The sequence below is a fragment of the Mycetomoellerius zeteki genome, unplaced genomic scaffold, assembly GCF_001594055.1.
Source record: "Mycetomoellerius zeteki isolate Tzet28-1 unplaced genomic scaffold, Tzet1.0 scaffold202, whole genome shotgun sequence".
Classification (NCBI taxonomy): Eukaryota; Metazoa; Arthropoda; class Insecta; order Hymenoptera; family Formicidae; genus Mycetomoellerius; species Mycetomoellerius zeteki.
In genome coordinates this window covers 448,201-461,683 of record NW_017256980.1, presented here as the reverse complement: position 1 = coordinate 461,683, position 13,483 = coordinate 448,201, and the positions used below count along the sequence as shown (strand labels likewise).

General features: G+C 33.4%; 2 protein-coding genes across 3 annotated transcripts in view; one reads left to right on the top strand and one right to left on the bottom strand.

The window, feature by feature from the left end:
- The window catches only part of LOC108722359 (uncharacterized), a 7,943-nt gene extending 7,467 nt beyond the window's left edge, over nt 1–476 (top strand). Inside the window, exon 4 of the mRNA XM_018447429.1 lies at nt 8–476. Coding sequence (XP_018302931.1) covers nt 8–421 — 414 coding nt within the window. The 3' untranslated portion in view covers nt 422–476. The remainder of the gene's footprint in view (nt 1–7) is intronic.
- A 10-nt stretch (nt 477–486) lies between these two features.
- Nucleotides 487–13,483, bottom strand: part of LOC108722382 (intron-binding protein aquarius) — a 40,283-nt gene continuing 27,286 nt past the window's right edge. Inside the window, exon 15 of one of the 2 annotated variants that reach the window (XM_018447454.1) lies at nt 487–1,000. In XM_018447454.1, the coding sequence (XP_018302956.1) occupies nt 869–1,000 (132 nt within the window). In that variant the 3' untranslated portion in view covers nt 487–868. The remainder of the gene's footprint in view (nt 1,001–13,483) is intronic. The other variant, XM_018447453.1, reaches the window with a different exon arrangement.

Below are 13,483 nucleotides of genomic sequence, written 5' to 3'. Positions count from 1 at the left end.
TCGGAAGAGCGCATTGGAAAATATGCGATTAACGTTGAACGAGTACACGCCGACTCTGTGCGAAGGCAAAAGCCTTGTCCCGGAAAATGTGAGCTACGTGCCGAATTCCGTTAAGAAATTGGAGACGAATTACGAGATTTACGAACCATGCGCCACCACAGTGATACCCGACAGCGTTTTCGAGGAGTACGTGCCTAATTCCAAGGGTCTCAACCCCTCCATAGAAGAGTATGAGCCTGACTTCAAATTCCCGAGCAAACTGATGAAGTTCGACGATAGTTATGTGCCCTCGAGCGTACGACGAAGCGTGCCAAATGACTCGAAAAAAACTCCGAGCAAGCAGGAGAAGTCGAAGCTGCAGAAACTAGAGGCTCGTCGAAAGAGAGCAGTAGACAAGAAAAAGATGATTCTTTTCTCGTGAGATACACATGTACGAAGTGTTCAAGCGTAGCTGTAAGCGACTAAAGAAAGTTTTGCAAAGATAAAAAATAGATTTTGGTACGACTGACGTCTGTAAATAGTATAGTTTATTTTAATTCGATATATAAGATTATATATCACATTATTGTATAGTGATATCCGTAATAAAATACCTATTCTTGCTAAGTACAATGATATCGATGAATTGATTGTTAGCGAATGTCGTTTACGATATTTTGGAACTGGACAGAATAGCTATCTTATTTCCGTGCTATAAAATCGATTATTTCATTTCCGAAATGTCAATTTCCTAATGTATCAGTCTTGTGCACAGATACATCATGAAGTCACTCAGAGGTCATCTTTGGCCTCGCTTGGAGAATCTTCGACTAAATTCTTTATAGGTTCGCATTTGTTCGCCGCCATTTCTTCCTTGGATTTTCTTCATTTAAGTGTTATATTGATTGAGTTCCTCTTCGTCCTCAGTATCGTCATCGGTACCCGGATGAACGGAAACCTTATGCGTCGGACTGCCCATTGTCTGTATGGTTCTCGGTTTCTGCCACATATTTTGCGACTCCTGAAAATAACGAAACATATTTATTATGATGAAAAAACAATGTATGTAAATCAATTTACAAGTAGAAATTACCTTCATTCCGCTGATTTTCTCCATATAATAATCGTAAACAAACTTAGCCATTGTGGCATATCCTCGATCTCCATCGGAACAGTTGAGGATAGCGTCGTTCGGTGGGATAAAGTTCCTGTGACAGTAGTTATAGTTTCAACGGTCTCTGCATCAATTGGTTGAACGCTGGTGTCAATTCGAAACAGTTTTTGAATAAAGTTCTATTATATATCAAAGTAGCGCATAGGTCCTCCATGAATTGGATCTACTAACCATACCCTATACCAATTACACTAAGCGCTTATTGGACTACAGACGACTAAATCGAAATAGCGGTCGAAATAGCCAATAGGAAGGTTGTCGGCATTTTGGCTCAGATCAAAAGAATGCACTACTTGATATATATATATAGAAGAGCTGAATGCCCGTATTCATAGTCAGACCTTGTACTTAAGGCTTCCTTAAATTTATCTTTAGATGTTTAGTAGCAATGAAATAATTCATAAAGTATCTAAAGATAAATTTAAGGAAGCCTTAAACATAAGGTCTGACTATGAATACGTGCATTAGTTCTTAAAGAGGGTCATGCGATATCGCTACCAAGTACCACTAGATTCCTCGCGTCCCTCAGGTAAATAACTACGCGCATCTTAACCAGAGATAGCAAAATGTCGTTTTGCTGACCCTGGTACTTGTTGACAGTAGTTACTTTGTTCGGCCGACCTATCAGAGGGTTGTTTATTACATCCCTTATTAGATCCTTCTGTCCGTTTTACGTACTCAGGATACTGATCTTGTCCGCTGGATATCCTAGCAACCGCACGTACGACGCAATATTCGACTTCAGCGAGACGTCTACCTTTTTACAGCATATTTCCTTTCTAGTATCATCCCTTCCTTGATAGCTTTCACGATCCTTATTTGCATATCACCTAGAAAGAAATCTGACGATTCAGTGTTTCGAATCATTGTTTCGATCTGGTAAACGTCCTCGAGGCAGTCGAAAGGTTCTACGTGAAGAAATAGGCTGGAAAGGAAAAGAAAAAAATACGCAGCTTGGTCGCACCGTACAAATCCATTCAAACGCAAAAGTGGGAGAGAACTGGCTCTACCTCAACCGTCTCCGCATCGTTGGAAAGCTCCGAAGAAGAGTCTACCGTCACGTTCAGTTTCACTGGCAGCGCAACACCGTGAACTTCAACGCGACTCACTCCAATCGCTTATCAGGGTTCGATCGTATCGACCATCAAAACGTAGACTTCTCTGTAAAAGCTCACGTGACACGCATTGAGAGCTTTTCTCGTGATTTCGATAACGTGCATGTATCCTGCCTGAATCATTCTGAGCAAATAGAAAACTGCTTTTTCCATCAGTTGTCGAGTAAAAGCGAAGGTCGAGTAATGAGAAGCCGATAAGGTCGTCGCACGCTCCTCACGTTTGCAGCAGCCTAAGAAGAAAGGAAGAAGTTATTGACAAGAAGTTATTTGCGGGAAATAGCAATAGAAGCAACCAGTAGTAGCAAAATTGTGGATCTTGTCGTTCATTTGCTGAGGATTTCTCATAAAAACTACAAGAAGCAAACACAGTCGTTCCTTCCGTGTGACAAACGCTAGTGTGGCCTGCCAGTCCGTTGACCTTAGTCGCGTGTATCGCGCCAAACAAGTGATTCATCCCTTGAAGAACATTCTGAAGTTGTGTTCGTGTTGCCGACAACTTCTTTGACGTCGCCCAACTTAGCTATCTATGTTAGCGAGAAACAGACTCGCTTTGTACATTGAGGAATCAGGAAATGCGGTGCGAAAGATGATATCGTTGTCCGACGTGATTTACGGCAGGCAGCTGAGCACGTCATCAACCAGAAGTGAGCTTCGTAAGCTTTCCTTAAGTGTCCGCTTATTCGTCTTTATGTGTCCGACTCTACTCCTCGTGCAATGTTTTCACTGAAACCTCCTGTAAACCGGTTTTATCTGCGTCGATCATAATCAAGCTGGTCATAATTAATTAAACTGTTATTGTAAAATCATTTTCCGCTTCGAATTTTTTACGTAAATCGTTATATTTCATTCTCTAAAGCTTCGTGTTATAAAAATCTTCCAGCGTGGAAAAGGCCACACACATTCTAAAGTTTTCTTCTCATCTATCCTAAAATATCATAATTTCGTCAAGTAGGAAGATTCAGAAATATTCAGAAATCATTTATGCTTCGCATTTTACGATTTAAATCGTTTCTTCTCTTTATTTTATAAACGTGTGTCTCGCGATCATGTTTCGTTCTGTCATCTACTTATTGATCATCAGAAACTTAGGGAAAGGGATCGAGTGATATCGGACAAGGATTGTTTATCTTAGACATGTGTGTTAGCAATTCAATTACTGACAAGTCCACTTGCACGTGAAAGCCAAGACCTCTCCGTATTGAAACAGAGGCAATGTTATTTGCGAATTATTATACACTTGCACTCACCCCAGCAAACACAAAGTTACATGTAACGTACCTGTTAGTTGTAATTTCTCACTCACGTGCAAGTGTGTTATATTACAGTTACATTGTTGAGTGGGAAATTACAACTAACAGGTACGTTACATGTAACTTTGTGTTTGCTGGGACATTTGTTGAGCACATTAAACTTGCTTTGTTTATGAAGTTAATTTTATTAAGTCACATCATTAAATGTAAGTCTAATTTCGTTTTAGTTCATCAATATAACCAGCCTATTATTCTTTAAATTGCCAGTTATGTATGTTTTCATTTTTTAGTATACCTATTTATATTTAAAATATGAAAATTTTCATTTTATATTTATATTTTCATTTTTATAAATTGCGACCGTACTCACGAGCGTGGTGCCACTTCGTCGCGCGTTCGCGAGTATTGCTCTACCTTTCTTTCGTCGGGATCGAGCGGACAATCCTTGTCCGATATCACTCGATCCCTTTCCCTAAGTTTCTGATGATCAATAAGTAGATGACAGAACGAAACATGATCGCGAGACGCACGTTTATAAAATAAAGAGAAGAAACGATTTAAATCATAAATATTTAAATAGTAAGATGCGAAGCATAAATGATTTCTGAATATTTCTGAATCTTCCTACTTGACGAAATTATGATATTTTAGGATAGATGAGAAGAAAACTTTAGAATGTGTGTGGCCTTTTCCACGCTGGAAGATTTTTATAACACGAAGCTTTAGAGAATGAAATATAACGATTTACGTAAAAAATTCGAAGCGGATTTTACAATAACAGTTTAATTAATTATGACCAGCTTGATTATGACCGACGCAGATAAAACCAGTTTACAGGAGGTTTCAGTGATTACGGCTAATACAATTATAGCGATAAGACATCCATTCGAAATCGATATTCAATTAATTTATCAATTATTAAAACCGGACCGTTATACAATGCATGATTATATAATCATTGATTAAAAAATCAACTTCAATCTATCGTCAGTGTTTTCTGAACAAATAAGCGGCTGTATTAAAGAGAATTATTACTAAATAATCAACTTGCAGTCAATATTAATACATACATCATATGTGCACGTGTGTCTTGGAAGAAATATTTCGTTGTCTACTTAGAAAATGTAAATCCGCTTAAAGTCGTTAAAAAGTAATATCATGATAAGCGCACTGTGCATTATTGTGAAAAGTCGCACTCTTTATAGGGGATCGCACTCCCTCTAAAATTTATCAATGTAATACTTTTCTTTTTTTTCGTATATTTACAACCGCGACACAAGGATAACGACACGTGAGGCATAAAAGCGATAATTGTTTATTCCGCTCGCTCATTATACGTAATATGGCAATTGTATCTAATTAAACATGGACGGCGTTTACATCGCTTTAATTAAATTATCCTTGCAGCGGCGCGTTGGCTGCAAGCAAAGAAGATGACGTCTGTGCCGATAGTTAATCTCATGATTTACTGAAAAGTAAAAATTACTTTCAATGTCAAAATTTTCCTAGAAATTACATGACAATAATGTTCAACAATTATTACTCTTAAATCGTGTTGTAAAATGCGATTTATAGATTCTGTTGATCATTTGTGATATAGGAAGTATCTTGTTCATAAAGTTTATAATCTCGATATTTATCGTTGCGTGATAATTACGATCGGGTCAGAAGATCATACCAGAAAACTCAAATAATCGAGAGAAAAAGCGAAAGAATATTAGAGGAAAGGCGCCTATTATGAGATACCGAGTATATTTTGGGTAAATGCTAGAAATCTATTGGCAGAATTTAAAAAAATAATAGGTCATTTTGAAGGGAATTTAATAAGCTTTAAGATAATGTTATATAATTCAAAAGTTATAAAATTTAATTCAAATTCTACTTTTTTTTTAATTAAAGAAATGTAAAAAATTAGTAAATTGTAAAGTCAAAAAATTGTGCTCCTAATATGAGATGCTCCGAAAAATCTATACTGAAACGCAAAGTACATCAGTATTACAATTAAAAAACTTTATTTAATGTTTCTAAAGTACAAACAAACAGCCAGTGCGAAAAATGAGCATGCGATGGATTATACCCATAACTCGTCTTCAGGTAGTTGGAAGTTAGAACCAAGCCTCGCAGAAATAGGCACTCGATGTTCATTCCGGTTGTCCTTTTTATTATTGTACAATAACATTTGTTCTTTAGTAACGATTTTCACATAGGAGCATAGGATATTTCATATTAGAAATACCCTGGGTATCTCATATTATGATTTCTAAAAAATTGTGCTCCTAATATGAGATGCTCCGAAAAATCTATACTGAAACGCAAAGTACATCAGTATTACAATTAAAAAACTTTATTTAATGTTTCTAAAGTACAAACAAACAGCCAGTGCGAAAAATGAGCATGCGATGGATTATACCCATAACTCGTCTTCAGGTAGTTGGAAGTTAGAACCAAGCCTCGCAGAAATAGGCACTCGATGTTCATTCCGGTTGTCCTTTTTATTATTGTACAATAACATTTGTTCTTTAGTAACGATTTTCACATAGGAGCATAGGATATTTCATATTAGAAATACCCTGGGTATCTCATATTATGATTTCCATGCCTTACGGTTTTACGATCATCAAATCTGACTTCTGTAATTAAGCAATTCAACATGTCCCGTAGTTTTCTATTAGTATGATCTTACTCTATCACTACGTAAAGAATTTATTGCCAAATATTTACTTATTAAATAATAAACAAGGTTTAAAGGCTCATCTCAATGAAACTTGAAGACATCCAAATTCTAAAATCTTTTTTTACAATGACTATACAGGCATGATCTAATAATGAATTTTCCACTAAATAGTTTTCAAACCAAAAGCAATAAATTCATGATGGAACCAATAAATAGCATTTATTAGTTTAACAGAAACGCCGCTATCTCATATTAGGCGCCTATATCATAATAGGTTTTCCTCTATATGTTATAATGACGCTAATCGTTTCGCAAAAATAATATTATCCGGTGGAGATTGCAAGACCGAGATATATCATTATAAATAAAAGATGTAAAAATTAATAAAACATTTACTGAACTGATAATGATAATTTTAACAAATCAGAAGTGTAAAACGAAACGAATTCAGAAAAAAATATATAATATATCTCGTATCAAAATTAAATATGACTTTTTAATTCGTGGAAGGATTAATATTACTAATAATATCAAGGCACATTAACGTAATAAAAAATTTACTTATTCCTTGTATTTAATTTTTTACGACACGACGATATGATACACAATAATTTTAATAGGATGAAAATTATTCGTTACATCAATTTGCGCTCTCTGAATTTCATGCCGCTTCAGCATGACATACCCCCAAAAATCGTCAAAAATAAAAACGCGATTGAACAGTACACACCGTTGACAGGATATCTGCACATCACTCTAATAGCGAATTCAATTGGACGCACTTAGTGCGCACTAGTGCACATTAAAGCCGTCGTACACAAAATAACGTAAAGATATGTTTATAATTAAGCATAGAAATCGATTAAATCGTGAAATACTCAATACATTTTATTGTACTATTAGGTAAAATATGTATTTCATAAATCGGAATATTTGCATTTCATTTTTATGTTCAAATTAAATCAGTATACAACGGTTTTAATATGCACCAGTGCGCACTAGTGCTTCCAATTGAATTCGCCATAAATTTGACACATGTGCGTCTGGTGCATACGCACGCACGTGTGCTATGTGGTCCAACGCTGTTAATAAACAGTTAACAGTTAAGAATGCCGTTCCTCCTTTCGCAGCAATTGTATCATATCGCACATCTGCCATTAGCTCTGAACTGAATTACCGGTACCATTTCTATCGTTCTTATCATTGCGTCTCTTACTACGTTCTCCGGATCGAATTATGCGTTTGTTTTTCATCTTGTTTTCTTCGGGGAGGATGTCGACATACACATACGGAGCTATAGGACATATCGCGTCGTATCAAGCTCGATTTTCCCGATCTATAAAAAAATCTCGTTTTATTTTCCGTTGGAAATCTCGTAACCCAGATAATTGATACACTCGTGTGATAACACCGGGTCTAGTATCACCGATAAAAAAATGTTTTAGTATCAGACCAACCCTTGTGTAATGCACGCGGAAACTCACGCATTTTACATTAGAATGCGCAATACGTTGCATTCAGGAGAACTATTAAAAATTATTATTTTAATATACTAGACCCGTCATTAACGTGCAATATTATATTATAGAAATAAGATAGAAGAGATCATACTAAAAAAAATACCTTCGCATACGAAAGCATTTACAATAATAAGATTATTGTTGAACAAATATTATAATCTTTCCCAGAAATTGACTTCATTAACAAGAAAAAAATAATTCACAGTTTCGCATTTGCAAATATCATTTCTTGCTAAACGGTACATAACAGTGTATACGTATTTTAAGCTACATCTTCTTGGCAAGCGTGTCTTTTCACAAAAGAGTTGAGTTGAAATTGCATTTTGCATCTGCGCTTGAACAATCAAAATGCGACGTTTTACAGGTCTCTTGCTGTGGCTTTGTCTGTTCACGAGCTTGATCTCTCCGAGTTTATCCATTGACGTATCATGCTGTCCCGAGGGAACGATATGGCAACGTACGTCCAATTGCTTCGACGGCACACAAATCCGTCTAGACTGTTGGATCTTCCTGATGGATTCTGGGCTGAGCAATAATGACAACTTCACTGTTATCTACGAAGAGGACACCGCTTGGTTACTGCCAGACATCGACCACGAGAAAATCCCGCTTGACAGGTAGAATCTCTGCAACTATGGCGTGAATTTATTTATCGATTGTGTTGATCTGTGAAAAACTAATTTATCATACACGTGCTCACGGAAGGAGAAAAAAAAATAGAAAAAAGAGAGAGAAACACACACAGCTGGACGTTAAGAAACATGAGGAAAATCCTGGTATTCAGAAATTTTCTGAGGTCACGTAATATCTCGATGCTTTTTATTATGACAAATTATTATTGCGCAATAGTCCTATGCAGTGTTGTGTTCAGATTTTCTATAATGGATGGACAATTAATTTGTGCCTAATTCACGACTGAGCGTTGATTTTTATCTAATGAATCCTTTTATTCATTAGATTTATTTTTCTGCGTAGCCAAATCGGTGCAGAGCGGCAGCGAGATCGCCTTGGTGTGCTTCGATGATGAGCTGATAGATGACATAAGGGCAGATCCAGAGCATGATTGTCAGGTCTCCAGATTTCGACTGGAGACTCCAGTTTTCGGGATCAATCTCCAGTTCTCCAGCAGAGAGGAAAAATCTCCAGAGTTTTTCGCTTGCGTGGGATATTTATTAATTACATATTTAAACTACGTGGAAATTAATAAGAAAGTCTGTGATTATGTTCGCAATTTATGTTATTTTACGAATAATAAAAAAGTTTGTAATTCTGTTCGCACTATATGTAATCTTGTAATTATTGTAATAATAATAAAAAGTCTCTGTGATTGTGTTGACACTTTATGTCGGTCAAATATTAATGACAAAAAGAAAGTCTGTAACAGTGGTCGCAAAACACGAATTAAATCCTACGCCTTTTTTTTCTTTTTTTTTAATAAAACAATCGGCAGGCCTCCAGTCGAAATACGAAATCTCCAGCGCATGGACCTTCGGGTCCCAGCCGTACAGCTCGAGACCTGACAACCGTGATCCAGAGAGTTATTCTGGGAGGGGGAGGCGGTATAACGAAATGTAAATATTTACTTATTATTGGTGTTATTTTCAATATTTTTTAATAATTTTTATTATTTTATTGTTTCATTACCTCTACAGCACAAAGTTGCACAAAAGTTGCAGCAACACTGCTGCAATATTGCATGTTGCAGTAATATTGCAAAGATTTTGCAGCGATATTGCTGCAAATTTTGTGCTGTATGGGTATATTTACTATTATTATTATTACTGTTATTACTATTGAGTTGCATGGAGAAAGTTCTGCGGAATTTTGTTAGCTCAAAATTATATAAAGAATATTTTTATTGCGAAATTTTTGACCATCTGGTATGAGAGCTTAAAGTTTTTCTTAAAAGTTCGTTTTTAAACAATGTTACTACGACTTTTTGTTATCAAGTTACACATGGATTAAATAAAAGGGAATTTTGATTTTGATTGCTCATAACTCCGTTAAAAATTATAGTATCGTAATTAATAAAACAGATTCTTAAAAGTTGCTTTATCAAGTGGTGTAATTGCCAATTTAAAAAAAAATAGAATATATATACATTTGAGCTAAAAATGTGATATTACTTTTCTTTTTTCTATTGCGCAATAGTTATAAGGATAGTAATATCATCATTATCATAGTATATCATCGCAATAATCACATTTTTAACTCAAATTTCTATATATTTTGCATTTAAAAAGTTAGCATGATACTATTCGACAAAGCAACATTTCAGCTTTAAGAATCTATTTTTTAATTTGCAATACGATGATTTTTAATGGAGTTACGATCGAGCAATCAAAGTCAGAATGGTCTTTTTTATTTAACTCGCGAATAACTCAAGAACAAAAAATCGTAGAAACATTTTTAAAAAACGATTTTGTAAGGAAAACTCCAAACTTTCACGATATACATGATCGAAAATTTTCGCAAATTTTCTTTTTGTTACATAACGGATCCACAAAGTGAGAAGAAAAATTTCTCTTTTTTTCAGCTCGTAGTTTTCTATATATAAAAATTACAAAACTCACATAAATTCAAAAAAGTATAATTTTAAAGTAGAGATTTCAAGCTCTAAAACCCTTTTTTAAATTTAAATTTTGATCATTTTTAACGAAAATATTGTATATATAATTTTAAGCTATAAAATACCGCAAAACTTTTCCTTCAATCCAATATCACGATCATAAAATATAAATTATACATGTCTGGTATTCAGCATTTTATTAGCCAGATATATTTTTATATATACATTAACATAATATGAAATGTTATTTAAAAACAAATTTTGTTATATAATAAACCTAACTTTCTGTTTGATGAACTCTAGGGGGGAGTCGCCCCTCCGCCCTCCTCTGGATCCGTCACTGAGATGACAGCGTGCCCGAGTAGAAACGTTTCTAGTAAAAGCTGATTACTAATCAGAATCTAGCCATTTTTTGCTAATTAGGTTATACTATTAGGCTAGACAACAATTATTCAACTGAGTAACTGAGTAGAAAATTATATTAAAAAAAAAAACTGGTCAATAAGTAGTCTAAAACTTACTGAGTTAAACTGAGATTAGTAAATGCTATACAGTTTCTGGTCAGTCAAAACTCAGCTTATCTTAGTTCTTATTTCGTAGTCAAAAACTAGCCAAAAAATAGCCAAAAATAGCTTTGATGAAATGATTAGTATATAACATATACTAATAACATATTATGCTATTTAATTTCTGGTCAACTAAAACTCAGCAAATTGTGAATGATAGTTGGTTTATATTTGTTTATAACTAACAAAACTCAAATAGCAGAATAACGTCAGAGATGTCATACTGACATAAAAATTTCTGATAACTTCATTCTGATAATTTTTAGATATAATTTTATTAAATATTAACTATTAAACTTACTATATATCATATAGAAATTCTGTCGCACACAATGTTTTTATTTAAGTATGCTTTATTACAACTTTAAATATAATAAACAATTATTAGAATAGGAGAACGGCAAAACGCAGATCTTTTATTTATTCAGTAAATATTAATTTTCTTCATTTTCTTCACAATTTTCTTCACTATTTTCTTTACTTGTAATATTCAAATATATTTTATGTTTCTTCTTTCGATTTTCTAACCTTTCTTCTGTTTCTTTTCCTAATTCTTCTTGCATTTTTTCTTTGCTCAATTTTTATTTTAATTTCAATCTTTTGCATTGGAAATCACATCTCCCAGAGACTTATTATCACATCTCCCAGAGAGATTATTAAATAATTTTTCGGTAATATATATATATATATATATTTTGGCTCATCACTCCACTTTCCGATAAATATATTTAAAAATTAGATGTAAATAAAAATACCTTGACAACAATTATTATTATTAATCTATAAAGTTTAAAATAATATATAGTAATAATTTACCGAACAAATAATTATAAAAACAAGTCTTTGCAAAAATATGTTTATTTTTCATTTCTTTTATAGCAGTAAATTTCATATTATAACGTCTTGCTTAAAAAATGTTTTCAAAATTGTCACAATATTTCTTGGTGTACTTAAATTATTATCTATTAAAGTATTAATAGAATGGAAATAAATGATATATGTCAATGTCTTAGAAACTATAGAAAATACGGAAAAAAGTTTCAGACAAAAGTTGTAGGATTGATTTCAAGGAGGACAAATTAACCGGTTAAGTGGTAGGCTTTTTAAAACATTCCGTGCCAAAAGTGGTAGGCGTCAATTGTGAACTAAAATATACCAAAATTTGGCCCTGGGGGTTTTTTGGGTCGCTGATTTCATTTCGTATATAAACTGCGGGGGTAAAACGTAATTGCAATATTTAAAACGTAATTGCAATATATATACAAAAATCGCCATTTTCATTCAACGTATTAGTCGCCATGTTGTGTTCGCCATCAAATTTTACAAATTTGACGCCAAAATCGAGTTCAGAAGCCCAAAAAACAATAGTATACCAAATTTCAAGCAAATTCGTTGAATAATATAGAAGTTATTCAAGATGTGCATATATGCTACAATACCACTTTTGGCACGGATTCTTTTTGTGCATATATGCTACAATACCACTTAACCGGTTAATAGCAAAATTAATTTTCGAAAAAAATTAATTTTTTTAAATCATATGAAGGTCATCGTTTTTTAAATGGAAATATATGATTTTTCTATACAATAGGATTCTTTTAATTATGCTTAATATAAAATTAAGTGTTAAGATAGAATTATAAAAAATCAATATTTCGTATATATAAATATATAATTAAGATTACGAAGAAGCTTCGCCAGCCTTCTTTCTCCTCCAATAAACGACAGAACTCAAAAAATTCTTCGATAGTATTGAATGGAACTTGAACATTATTTTCCTGAATAAAATTTTTTCCTAAATGTATAATATTTTCTTGTTATGATAAAATTAATCTATTTTTTAATTAATTTCCGTATTTGATGTTTGTACTGTTTTGAAATATTCTAAATTTGTTAATTTTGTTAGAATCAATTTCATACCTACAAGCAAATAAATTATTAAAATTTAGAAAAATTTAGTATAATGTACATGTCTGTTATTGTTTACATTCAACATTTTCCTCTGTTGCATAATTCTGTTGACAAATTGAATTTAAAAGGTATTTGCTGCAACATTAATGTTGCAACTGCTGCTCATTGTCGGTTTTTCAAACGTATCTTTTCTAAATACAATTGGTTTTTTTAATATTTCAACTGATTTTATTGATATTCCTACAATTTAAATTAATATATTAATTATCTTCTTTTTATTAAATATGTTTATTATAATGATTCATATACCTTTCGATGTATGTTTTTTCCCTAAAAGTTTTTCTTTTAGTTCACCTTTTTTTTATTTTGATTAAGTTTTCTTGCACAATTTTTATCGTTTGAGTCTAAATTTTAGAATGTTGTTATACATTAAATACACGAAAAGTTAAACAAGATGAATACGAGTAAGTCTTACAATTTTCAATTAACTTAATCGACTAATTATGTAATTATGTAAGTGTCAACATCTCCCGTTCAAATGTTGACAAAAACCGATCGATCGAAGAAGACACCGAAGAAATTGGCACAGACTACCTCGAAAAAGACTGAGACTTCGAGCGCTATCGCAAAGGAGCAGAAAGGCCTGAAGAGGAAAGTGTTCGACATACACGCTCTTCGAAGATTTAGAGAACGCGCCGTTGGAGGAATACATACCGGACGCGACG